Below are 12017 nucleotides of genomic sequence, written 5' to 3'. Positions count from 1 at the left end.
ACAACTCATCGACCATAAAGCCAGCCATGGCACCGTGGCAACCACCACCGAACAAGCAAAAAGGGGGAACAACAAAAGAAAGTTCTGGAACAAGAAGAAGGGTCAACCTGCTGAAGACCCTGCCAAAAAGCAACAAGTGGTTGCGGTGCACGCTGCCACAACCACTGCCAACCCAACTCCGATAAGGCAATACGTCGGGAACCTACCCAAGTGCAACAAGTGCAACTATCACCACAACGGTGCATGCCGTGAAATACATTGCACCAACTGTAACAAAAAGGGGCACACCGCCCGATTTGTAGAACTCCGGTCCAACAGAACGCACAAGCCGCCAACGCCGGAGCAAGTCGAATCTGCTATGGTTGTGGAGAAGCAGGACACCTCAAACGTATCTACCCCAAGACAAGAAACCCCAACCCCGACGAAGTGGGCAGAGTTCTAGCAATAGGTCATGAGGAAGCCGTCGCAGATCCAACTGTGGTTACCGGTACGTTTCTCCTCAACAATACATACGCATGCATTCTTTTCGATAGTGGCACGGAGAAAAGCTTCGTGAGCCATCAATTTAAACGCTTGCTTAAACAAAAACCACAAACACTAAAAGACACATTCACCGTAGAAATGGCTAACGGAAAAACAGAGAACACTAACGACATTTACATCGGGTGTACCCTCACCTTAAACAATCACTCTTTGAAAATCGACCTTATGTTGGTCACCATAAAAAGTTTTGATGTTATCATTGGCATGGATTGGTTATGCCCTCACCATGCTGAAATCCTATGTCACGAAAAGGTCGTTCGCCTTAATCTGCCGAGTGGCGAAACTCTCGTCGTCCATGGCGACAATCCTAGCTCAAACTTTCAGATCATCTCTTGTGTCAAGGCTCAAAAGTATCTCCGCAAGGAGTACCACGCCTTCCCAACCAACGTCGTAGACAAGGAACAAGGAGTGAAAGACATCAAGGACATTCCGGAGGTCTGTAATTTCCCCGATGTATTCCCGGAAGACCTTCCAGGAGTGCCCCCTCCTCGACAAGTCGAATTCCGAATCGATTTAATTCCTGGAGCTACCCCCGTAGCCAAATCGCCATACCGTCTAGCCCCAGCCGAAATGCAGGAGTTATCCAGTCAATTAAACGAACTGCTGAGCAAAGGGTTCATTAGGCCAAGCTTCTCGCCTTGGGGAGCACCGGTCTTGTTCGTCAAGAAAAAGGATGGATCGTTCCGTATGTGCATTGACTACCGTGAATTAAACAAACTCACCATTAAAAATCGATACCCTTTGCCTCGAATCGATGACCTCTTCGACCAACTACAAGGAGCAAGTTTCTTCTCGAAGATTGACCTTAGATCTGGGTACCATCAACTACGAGTTCAAGAGGAGGATATTCCCAAGACAGCTTTCAGAACGCGCTATGGTCACTACGAGTTTGTAGTGATGCCTTTCGGCTTAACTAATGCACCCGCAACGTTTATGGACCTGATGAATTGGGTGTGTCGACCTTACTTAGACAAGTTTGTGATCATTTTCATCGATGATATACTAGTCTACTCCCGAAGTGAGGAAGAACACGGCCAGCATTTACGTCAAGTCCTGGAGACGCTGAGAGCGGAGACAAGTGCGAATTCTGGATTCAAGAAGTGAATTTCCTCGGACATGTAGTCAGAAAAGAAGGAATACATGTTGACCCTTCAAAGATCAAGGCAATCGAAAGCTGGGCAGCACCAAGAACACCCACGGAGATCCGACATTTTTTAGGACTCGCTGGTTACTATCGAAGGTTCATTCAAAACTTCTCCAAAATCGCAAAACCACTCACCACCTTTACTCAAAAAGAAGCGACTTTCTTCTGGGGGGATAAGCAAGAGGCTGCGTTCCAAACACTAAAACGAACTCTATGCAGTGCTCCGATCTTGTCCTTACCAGATGGAACTGAAGACTTTGTGGTTTATTGCGATGCGTCAAACCAAGGTCTAGGATGTGTGTTAATGAAACGAGGAAAGGTCATTGCCTACGCCTCAAGACAACTGAAGACACACGAGGTAAACTACACGAAGCACGATCTCGAATTAGGGGCAGTAGTTTTCGCCCTAAAAATCTGGAGACATTACCTTTACGGCACTAAGTGCACTATCTTCACCGATCACAAAAGCCTTCAGCATATCCTCAACCAAAAAGAACTCAACATGATGCAAAGACGATGGGTCGAATTGCTAAATGATTACGAATGCGAGATTCATTATCACCCCGGAAAAGCCAACGTGGTTGCAGACGCCTTGAGCAGAAAGGAATACTCGGGCCGCCGAGTAAAAGCGTTAACCATGACCATCCATTCACACCTGTCCGCACAAATCAAAGTCGCATAGGAAGAAGCCTTAAAACCAGAGAACGTGGCAGGTGAAGCGTTGAGAGGAATGGACAAAAATCTTGAAGTCAGGGATGACGGGGTTCGTTGTCTCATGAACCGGATCTGGACACGAAAATTTGGTGGATTCAGGGACGTTGTCATGAATGAAGCTCATAAAACTCGTTACTCAGTGCATCCCGGCTCAGACAAGATGTATTTAGACCTCAAGAAGTTGTATTGGTAGCCGAACATGAAAGCCGAAATAGCTACCTTTGTGGGCAAGTGTCTGACTTGCGCCAAGGTTAAGGTAGAGTATCAGAAGCCCTCGGGACTACTTCAACAACCAGAGATACCCGATTGGAAGTGGGCGCGGATTACGATGGATTTCTTTACCAAGTTACCCAAGAAAACGGGTGGGCTTGACCCCATTTGGGTAATCGTCGACAGATTAACCAAATCCGCACACTTCCTACCAATAAAAAAGACAGACAAAATGGAGAAACTAACAAGGATCTACATTAAAGAAGTGGTGCGACTTCACGGGGTACCGATATCCATTATCTCTGATAGGGATAGTCGGTTCACGTCCCAATTCTGGTAGTCACTGCAGAAAGCTATGGGAACTAGGCTGGACATGAGTACAGCCTACCACCCACAGACTGACGGGTAGAGTGAGAGAACCATTCAAACGTTAGAGGACATGCTAAGAGCTTGTGTGATATACTTTGGTAAAGCTTGGGATACTCATTTACCTCTTATCGAATTCTCATACAATAATAGTTATCATACTAGCATCAAAGTTGCTCCGTTCGAAGCCCTCTATGGCCGTAGGTACATATCACCCCTGTGCTGGGCTGAGGTGGGCGATACGCAACTAGCAAGAGGGCAAGTCCCTAACAGCGCACTCACCGGCCCGGAGATCATAAGGGAAAAAACCGAAAAGATCGTCCAAATTCGAGAACGAATGAAGGCTTCGCAAGACCAACAAAAGAGCTACGCGGATAAGAGACGTAAACCTTTGGAGTTCCAAGTTGGGGATCGACTACTTCTGAAAGTATCACCTTGGAAGGGATTAATACGTTTTGGAAAACGTGGGAAACTAAATCCAAGGTATATCGGACCATTCGAAATCCTCGCCAGGATTGGCCCGGTGGCATACAAGCTGCGATTACCCCAGGAACTCAATCACGTTCATCCTACCTTTCATGTGTCAAACCTGAAGAAATGTTTGTCTGATGAGACCCTTATCATTCCTTTGGATGAAATTGAGATCAATGAGAACCTCCACTTCGTAGAGGAACCTGTTGAAATCATGGACCGAGAGGTCAAATCGACGAAACAAAGCCGCATTCCCATTGTAAAGGTCCGTTGGAATGCCAAGCGAGGACTCGAATTTACTTGGGAACGTGAGGACCAAATGAAACAAAAGTACCCACATCTATTCCCCAACCCTTGAAGTCCCACTCAAAATGCAAATTTCGGGACAAAATTCCGTCTAACGGGGGGATAATGTGACAACTGTCAAATTCAAGTCAAGGTCAAAGTCAACAAGTCAAAGTCAACAAGTCAAATCAGTCAAAATTAATTAGTACTTGTATGTTAAAAGTTATTCTATGTATAAAAATGTGCATTTGTATGTCAAGAATTCAAGTATCTCGAAGAATCTATGTATTTAGCAATGTAAAAACCCTAAAAAGGGAGTAAACGCATCAAAACACGACTATGGACCCTTTTGGGAACTTAAAACGATCATAAACAAAGCATAACCGGGTTCACGAACCTTGCATTACGAGATTATACGATAATAATGGCTAAAAGTAAGTCTCTCCCAAATCTCTCCAAGTATGTGAAATCTCTCCCAAATCTCTCCAAGTATGTGAAATCTCTACCAAATCTCTCCAAGTATGTGAAATTTCTACCAAATCTCTCCAAGTATGTGAAATCTCTCCCAAATCTCTCCAAGTATGTGAAATCTCTCCCAAATCTCCCTCAAAATCTCTCTCTACTTTTTATAGTCATCCAGGTCATCCCGACCCATAAATTGGTCAAAAACCGCTCAAAACGGGGAGTTATATTTAAAAACAGCTAAATAGGATCGAAACCCCTCTTAGGAGCCGAACCCTCCTATTAGAGCCGAAGTCTCTCAGAACCGAACTTGTCAGAAGCGAACCTGTCAGAACCGAAACTCCCTACAACCGAAATAGGCCGAACCCTCGGTCCATTTCGGTTCCATAGCAATTTCGAACCGAGCCTCCACCTTCGGTTCCTCCTGTCGCACCCTCGGTTCCTTCTCCCTTCTCTCGGTTCCTTCTCCCTTCCTCTCGGTTCTCACCTTCTAAGAGCCGAACCTCGCAGGTTCGGTCCATAATGCTCGGTTTTCGACTACTTTCGCTTCCTAAGCCCGTTTTTGACGGGATTTTTCACGAAATTCATATTTTTACCATTTTAAACCCCCAAAACTCATATTTTATTTATTTCTCAAGGATTTATTAATTAAAATCATTATTTTATATTAAGAGGAGTATTCTACCCCACAAGTGGGTCAAGTGTGCCCACTTGCCTCCATGTGTCATCCTCTTATTAGCCCAATCTTATCCACATCACACAAACCAAGGCAAACATCCTTTCAACCTTGCCACTTGCTCCGGTATCATTTATATAAAGAAATCCCTGGAGGATTTCTTTTTTCACTTTGATCAAATCCTTCACTTACACTTTTCAAACCACCTCAAGAAAGTTTCTTTTCTCTCTACTTCCCACCACTTTGTGCTAGTGTTCTTGAGCTACTACTTCACTTTTTGGTAAGTATTCCATCTAAACTCAAGTGTTATTCCATGTTTTCATAACATCTTTGAATCATCTACACACATTTTAACACCAAAGAATCGTTCTTAGGATCATCCAAGCTTTTACGTGTTCATCAAGTGTTCTTGACTTGATACTCCTTGTCTTCAACTCTCCACTCTTCAAGAAATCACTCAAGGTGAGTTCATACTCCTATATTTTCCCATTTTCTTTAGTTTTCAGGGGGGGGGGGGGATAGAAGTTAAAACATCAAAACATATTTGAAACTTAACCTGACAGCTTACAACAGATAAGTTGTGACCTGTTCACGAACTGTTTTACCCAACTTAAGCTAAATATTTTTCAAAACTATTTAATATGCAAATAGTTCCGGTTTATACCTTTAAAATGACTACTTGCACATCTCCATATGATTTTTCTACAATTTATGGTGATTGTTAAAAAACTGTCTATCACTGCAGCATCAAAGTCGGACCAGGTTGTGAAGATGAACATTTTCACCCTGGTTTGAGACCACCAAAAATTATAAGAACATTTATGGACATAGTAGACTCTTTTTAAAAATACTCAAAGTTTACGGATTTAGTTTTCTGCTTACGATGATTTTTCTATAAATATTCTAAAACAGTGACAGTTAAGGGTAAAACTGTCAAATACATGTTCAAGAGTTATTCACAATTTGTAACATGTTGAGCAAGGTGTGTACGATTTACACGTTGTATTTTAAATATCACTTTATGGAAATACAAAGACATGCATAATAATGTTTCATTCAAACACACAACACTTTTGATAAACTATAATAGGTATAGTTTGAGCATTTCGTTTGACAAAGAAAACAATAACTCAATCGACTTACAAAACAAGTATTTCATTACACACTACGTGAACTTGTTAATAAATAAATTTGTGAGACATTCTCCTTCGGGGTACTCTTAAGTACCACAGTAAAGTCCTGTAGTTATAATCAGAATCTCCTCGAGGGAGAGCGTGATAGTTGTGTATAGATCTATATTGGGTCTGACAAACCCGCATCTAAGCTGCTTGCAACAGCTTGACCGGCAGGTCTGGGGTGACAAGTGTCATAACATTCGGACGCCTGAAGAACGTCGAGTACGAGGTCTTCGAGTTTTAGTATGGTTATAACATCTCACATGGGGAATTAACAAAACACACAGTTCACCGGGATTTAAGGAGTTTTATTTAAATATAAAATCACACACACACACAAGTATGACGATTTACTTACATACACTAAGTCTTGGTTAATTAAGGCTATAAAAGACCTTTAGAAAATATTGGATTTTCTAGAAACAAACTTGTAACAAACAAAAAGGAGCATCATTCATTTTTCATTCATAAATTGCTTATGAACTCACTAGGTTTATGCCGATACTCTTTCAAAACAACTTGTATTCTCAGGTAATCAGTAAAACAGGTAATCACAAGATTTCTAAAGTCAAGACGCTAAGGAGTAGATTCTTTTGCTATATTTTGACATCATATGTAATTTATTTGGAAACATGTATTTTTTCAACGATGTAACCTTTTAAATTATATTTATGATGGTTGTGTTTACTTTCTTCACTATGGTTATGATACTGAGCATGACGTCCTCCGCCCCCGAACGTTTCCGCCGTTATGGTTTGGGGGTGTGACACATGGACCTTAACATTGGTTTAAACGAGCTAGCCTATGTCTATGATATTTCAACTTTCGGGAACTCTCATTTCTTGTTGAAAGTTAAGACTGAAAAATCATCCCTTATCTTGAACTCCAAGCATAACGATGGTCCTTGGAAAGAGAGATACTTTTTCATCTAACGTGACTCGATTCCTGGTGGAAATCTTTTACCTCAATCCTGGGTCAAAAAGGGTAAGGTTTCTTATCTCTATATTAAGGATCTCGATATTCACACTTCTTATTTTTTTTTTATTAATTGCAGCTTTCAAGTTCGACGAGCTAATTCCACCTATTGAGGTTACTGAAGATAGGATTAAGAACTTCCTTGCTCTGCCCGAGATTTACAGAACATTCAAGATTGATCCTTCCAATCACAAAGAAAGTTCAACTGCCATCGTCCCTATGGCTACCGGTAAGGATCCTGTAGTACTTTCACCTCTTGTCTTGGTAGATCTTAAGGATTTCTTTGGTATTCCCAGGATCCAAAGTCACATGCGCCGGTTCTCATTTCTCCGTTTCTGATCTTGATACAGCCATGTCAAGTGGCCATTTGCTCATGAATAAACAAAATATTGGCTCCTCCCTCGTCTCAAAAAAGGTCCATATTGATCTGACTATGAAGACTCTGGGATCCCAGAAGAGAAAAACTACTGAAGTTACAGACTTGAGTTTGGAAAATCTTGGAGCCAAGGATGCACTCCAGAAGCTGGTCTCCTTTTCTCAAGCTGTAATTGTCAGTGTAACTCTTGTTCCTTATGCTTTTCCTTTCACTCTTTCTTATATCATTATTATTTTAGGTCTATGATCATGTTTCCACAGACTTAAGGATTCGAGATGAAAGGGCTAGACAAACTTTAAGGGAGCAGGAGAAAGCGTGGATGGCGACCAACGAGGATCTCTTGAAATAGGTGGAACTTTTGAGCAAAAAGATGGCCGAGAAAGAAGAGGAACACGATGTAGAGATGGATGGGATGATTGTCGAGGTAAAGTCGGGCGCTGCCGTGGCTGTTTGGGAAGCCAAGATCAATTTAGCTGAAAATGTGGCCAACGCAGGATCCTGGAATCTTGCTAGGTTTCGTGCATCCTTAGCCAAATTAAAGGGTGAATATGTTAACATTAGTTAGGATCCTGAAGGGCAGCAGCCGAGGGCTAAAGAGGAGGAGAAGACACTAGGCAATGATGACCAAGATACGGTCTAGGCCTATTAGATAGAAATATTTTGCATGGTTTTGTACAATACAATTTTTTATGGAGTTGGTGTATAACCCTTTTTTCATCTATGGTAGTTTTACACTTCCCTGCTTGCATGGTTGATAGTAATAGGACTCTTGAGGATCCTTACATAATACTCAAGATCTTTTAGGATCCTTACAAGATTTCTCTAAAATATGAACAACAAGAAAACAGTTAGTCAACAATTTGGGATCTTAAGATCTTTTAGGAGAACAAACCTTCAAACATTACTTGGAAATATATTTAAAGGATAAACAGAACCTGGTGCTCTTTAGGATTCATTATCTTTTTGAGTTAGCAGAAACTTTGAAGTTGTGATTCCTTTAGTATGATCCGACAGTTTGCGCATGAAAGGATCCTTGCTTTAGGAGTTCGTCACCGAAAATCCTTATTAGATTATTACTTAGTAAACCGGGGAGGATCCCTGTTCATAACATGATACTGCTACAAGCCTTAGACATTTCTTTAGGAAAATACGATACTATGAAAACATGACAAGGTTTATGTATCTTAGAAAACCACTAGGAAAATCCCAAATTAAGACAACACGTTAGTGTTGTAAATCGTAGGAAATTACTGCAGAAAATCCCAACTTAAGATAACACATGTAACATCCCAACCGTCAGGTATCATTAATTTTCCTTTTAGACTTCATGTTTAAGGTCTACTCGACGAGTTAGCGCTATGACTCGTCGAGTAGCAGCGGGCCAAGACATGTCAATTAATGAGTGATTCGTCGAGTCGGCATGAGGGACTCGACGAGTAGGAGCTGGCAGTGGAAACCCTAATTTTCAGGGTTTTTGCACCATATATATTGGACCATTAGTGCCTCCCAGTGTCCTATATCACCTCTTGAGACCCAGAAACCCTAATTTCTGTGAGTGAGAGCTTGGAGAGTATTTTGGAGCTTTGGGAAGTGACTTTTGTGAAGGAAATTTGTAGATCAAGAGGCTAGCATCAAGATTTCTCTGTGGATCCAGAGTCTACTTCAGTTTGGGCACGTTTCAGATCTGAACCACTTTTGAGTCCTAAGTCCATAAAGCTTCCTGAAGTTGAAACTTCAGATCTGAACCTCTTTTGGTATCAGAACTAGACCTGAAGTTGAAACTTCAGATCTGAACCTCTTTTGAGTCCTAAGTCCATAAAGCTTCCAGCTCTTGCAAGGATGAGACTCTCCCAAGGTGTAAAGCTCCATTAGAAGCTTAGATTGGTCATTTAGAGCCTTTAGGGCCTTGCATGTGTGTAAAGTTTGTAACTTTACGTGATAAACATGCCTTAGAAGCTTGGATCTAAAATCTGGAACCTTGGCATGGCTTAAAAGGTGTCTGCATGGATGAAGGTCTGTAAGGACTCGACGAGTTGCACAGTCAACTCGGCAAGTCATATGAATACGGTCATGAACTCGTCGAGTTGATGAACAAACTCGGCGAGTCCGTTGAAGATTGCCTTGAACTCGATGAGTCGTTCGAAGACTCGACGAGTCGGCTAGGGTTTCTCCCAATTCTTGGACACGTATGAGCTCGGCCAGTTAAAAGGGAACTCGACGAGCCAATCAAGGATTTCACGACTTCTCGAGTTCAGGAAGGACTCGACGATTCGGTGAACTACACTCGACGAGTCTAGTCAACATGGACTGTTAACTTTGACTGTGGACTTTGACTTTGACCAAGAGTTGACCAGTTGACTTCTGAGGGTATTCTGGTAATTTGGAGATTTATAAAAAGGGTGTTATGGTAACTATAGGTGGTGGAGCTCGTGTTGGTGATCCGAGAATTGAGCTTCTAGTTTTAGACGGCAGTTGCGAGGTGAGTTATCCTCACTATACTAAGGGGTCTAAGGCACCAAGGCCGGCCCATTGGTTATGTTATTCTAGCAGTATTAGATGTTGAATATGAGTTAGTGTTGCATGCTAGTGGTTATGTAAATTAGGTAGATCTGTAGGACTACCTTTGTTGTTATATGAATATTTGCATGCTCAGTAGTTATGTTATATATTGATATGTTATGTGGGATGGGTTGAGGTGATACTGCTCTGTGCGGTAACCAACAAACCCGGGAGTATTCCAGATATGAGCTGAGGGCCCGGTAGGCATTCCAGACTCATACTGAGGACTCGGGAGTATTCCAGATATGAGCTGAGGGCCCGGTAGGCATTACAGACTCATATTGAGGACTCAGGAGCATTCCAGATACGAGCTGAGGGCCCAGTAGGCATTCCAGACTCGTACTGAGAGCTCGATGGTATTCCGGATACGAGCTGAGGGCCCGGTAGGCATTCCAGACTCGTACTGAGGGCCCAGGGGTAATCCAGCTTGTAAAGATGTGGACCCATTGCATGCTGTTCAGTTTGTTATGATATGTTTATATGGACTGTATGTGTATCGGTATTTTGGGGGAACTCACTAAGCTCTCGAGCTTACAGTTTCAGTTTATTGTTTCAGGTACATCAGGGGATCACGGCAAGGCGAAGGCGTGATCGTATAGCTCCTCATGTTTTGTCTATGTTTCTGGGCAAACTCTGATATTATACATTTTGAAAACAAAGCTGTAATGATTTTTAATGGTTTGAAATGTTTTTTTAAAAGTTTAAATTGGTTTGAATTTTTGGGTGTTACAAGTTGGTATCAGAGCCTTGGTTTGAGTGAATTGGAGGAACATGCGTGTAACTCCAGTCTCAAATCAAGGAAAGGATTTTCAAAATGATTTCTTTAAAAAGGTTTTCAAAATAAGTAAAGGAGGATGCAGGATGTATGATCAGCCGGAGCCAGTAAGTAGACCCCAAAATACCATACAAGTTATTTGATTATGAGATATGTTAGAACAACATGTTAGTACTAGGCTAGGGATCTTCAGGAATTGCATGATAGAATTGCCTGATTACATGATGCCTGCTAGCCTAGGGTTTCCTTTATATGAGATTGACATCATTACTATAGTTGCTTAGTGTATGCATCACGGTTATACATAACCAAGATCTTATAGCCTGAGAATGTTTGATTTTGCCTTATGTTCTGTTCTTGTTTGATTGGGAGCTTAGGGTAGGATTGGATATTCGAAAGTCTATAGGGTCCAACGTTATGTATGGCTAGCATACACTAGTGTTGCGGGGTTGGTGGAAGTTTCATGGATAGGTGGGTTGGGTTAGGCCGAGAGGCCAGTTATGAGATATTTAACATTCCTCTAGGAGTGAGGACTGAGCGCTCGCTATGTTGTGTACTCAGTTAGGGAATTGTGGTGATGCTTGAGACAAATATGACTAGGTGTGGAAGGTAGTAGGGGCCCATACTACTGAAAGCACAGGACCCATACGCGTGTCAAGTGAGTCACAATCCCTAGGGTTAATCGGGAGTTGGCTCCCAGTTATTTATATGGATTATCTGATATCTTGTGGTATGTTTCAGAATGGTGATGACGAGACGCTTTGTGGCTAGATCCGGTTCGGGATCAGGATCAAGGGACAGAGGCCAGGAGGGGCCAACGGCACCCGAGCCAGTGGTGCAGATGGGTACAGAGGAGTTGGATGACAGGATCCGAGAGATCCTGCATGATGAGGTTGCTGCTGCGTTCCGGATACAGTTACCAGAGATGTTTGGGTCGATTAAGACCGCCATGGTGGAGTACTTTGATGAGCGCTATGCAGCCCTTGTAGAGACGGCCGCTGCAGTAGCTGCATCAGCTGTATCAGCGGCAGGGGGAGGAGTTGGTAGGGGCTTCCAGTACAGGGACTTCGATAACACGAAGCCCCCTACTTTTGATGGGACGCAGGATCCCATCAAGGCTATGAGATGGATTTCAGATGTGGAGGGTTGTTTCTTCACCTGCTCGTGTCCTGCTGACGAGAAGGTCAGGTGTGCTCTGAACCTGCTTAGGTCTGGGGCCAAGGACTGGTGGAGACTTGCGACTGGGTCGTACACTGATGATCAGAGAGCTGCTGTTACTTAGGAGC

The 12017-nt window shown here is 42.6% G+C and overlaps 1 protein-coding gene across 1 annotated transcript in view; it reads left to right on the top strand.

The window, feature by feature from the left end:
* LOC145163330 (ATP synthase subunit beta, mitochondrial-like) overlaps nt 1–7746 on the top strand; it is a 54188-nt gene extending 46442 nt beyond the window's left edge. Inside the window, exons 10-12 of the mRNA XM_079082170.1 lie at nt 7101–7250; nt 7318–7565; nt 7636–7746. Coding sequence (XP_078938296.1) covers nt 7101–7250; nt 7318–7565; nt 7636–7746 — 509 coding nt within the window. The remainder of the gene's footprint in view (nt 1–7100; nt 7251–7317; nt 7566–7635) is intronic.
* Nucleotides 7747–12017: the final 4271 nt, after the last annotated feature.

Source organism: Lactuca virosa, chromosome 3 (genome assembly GCF_052849685.1).
Source record: "Lactuca virosa cultivar CGN04683 chromosome 3, Lactuca_virosa_CGN04683_v6, whole genome shotgun sequence".
Taxonomy (NCBI): Eukaryota; Viridiplantae; Streptophyta; class Magnoliopsida; order Asterales; family Asteraceae; genus Lactuca; species Lactuca virosa.
Note: the sequence above shows the minus strand (reverse complement) of the source record. Positions and strands in the feature narration are given on the sequence as shown.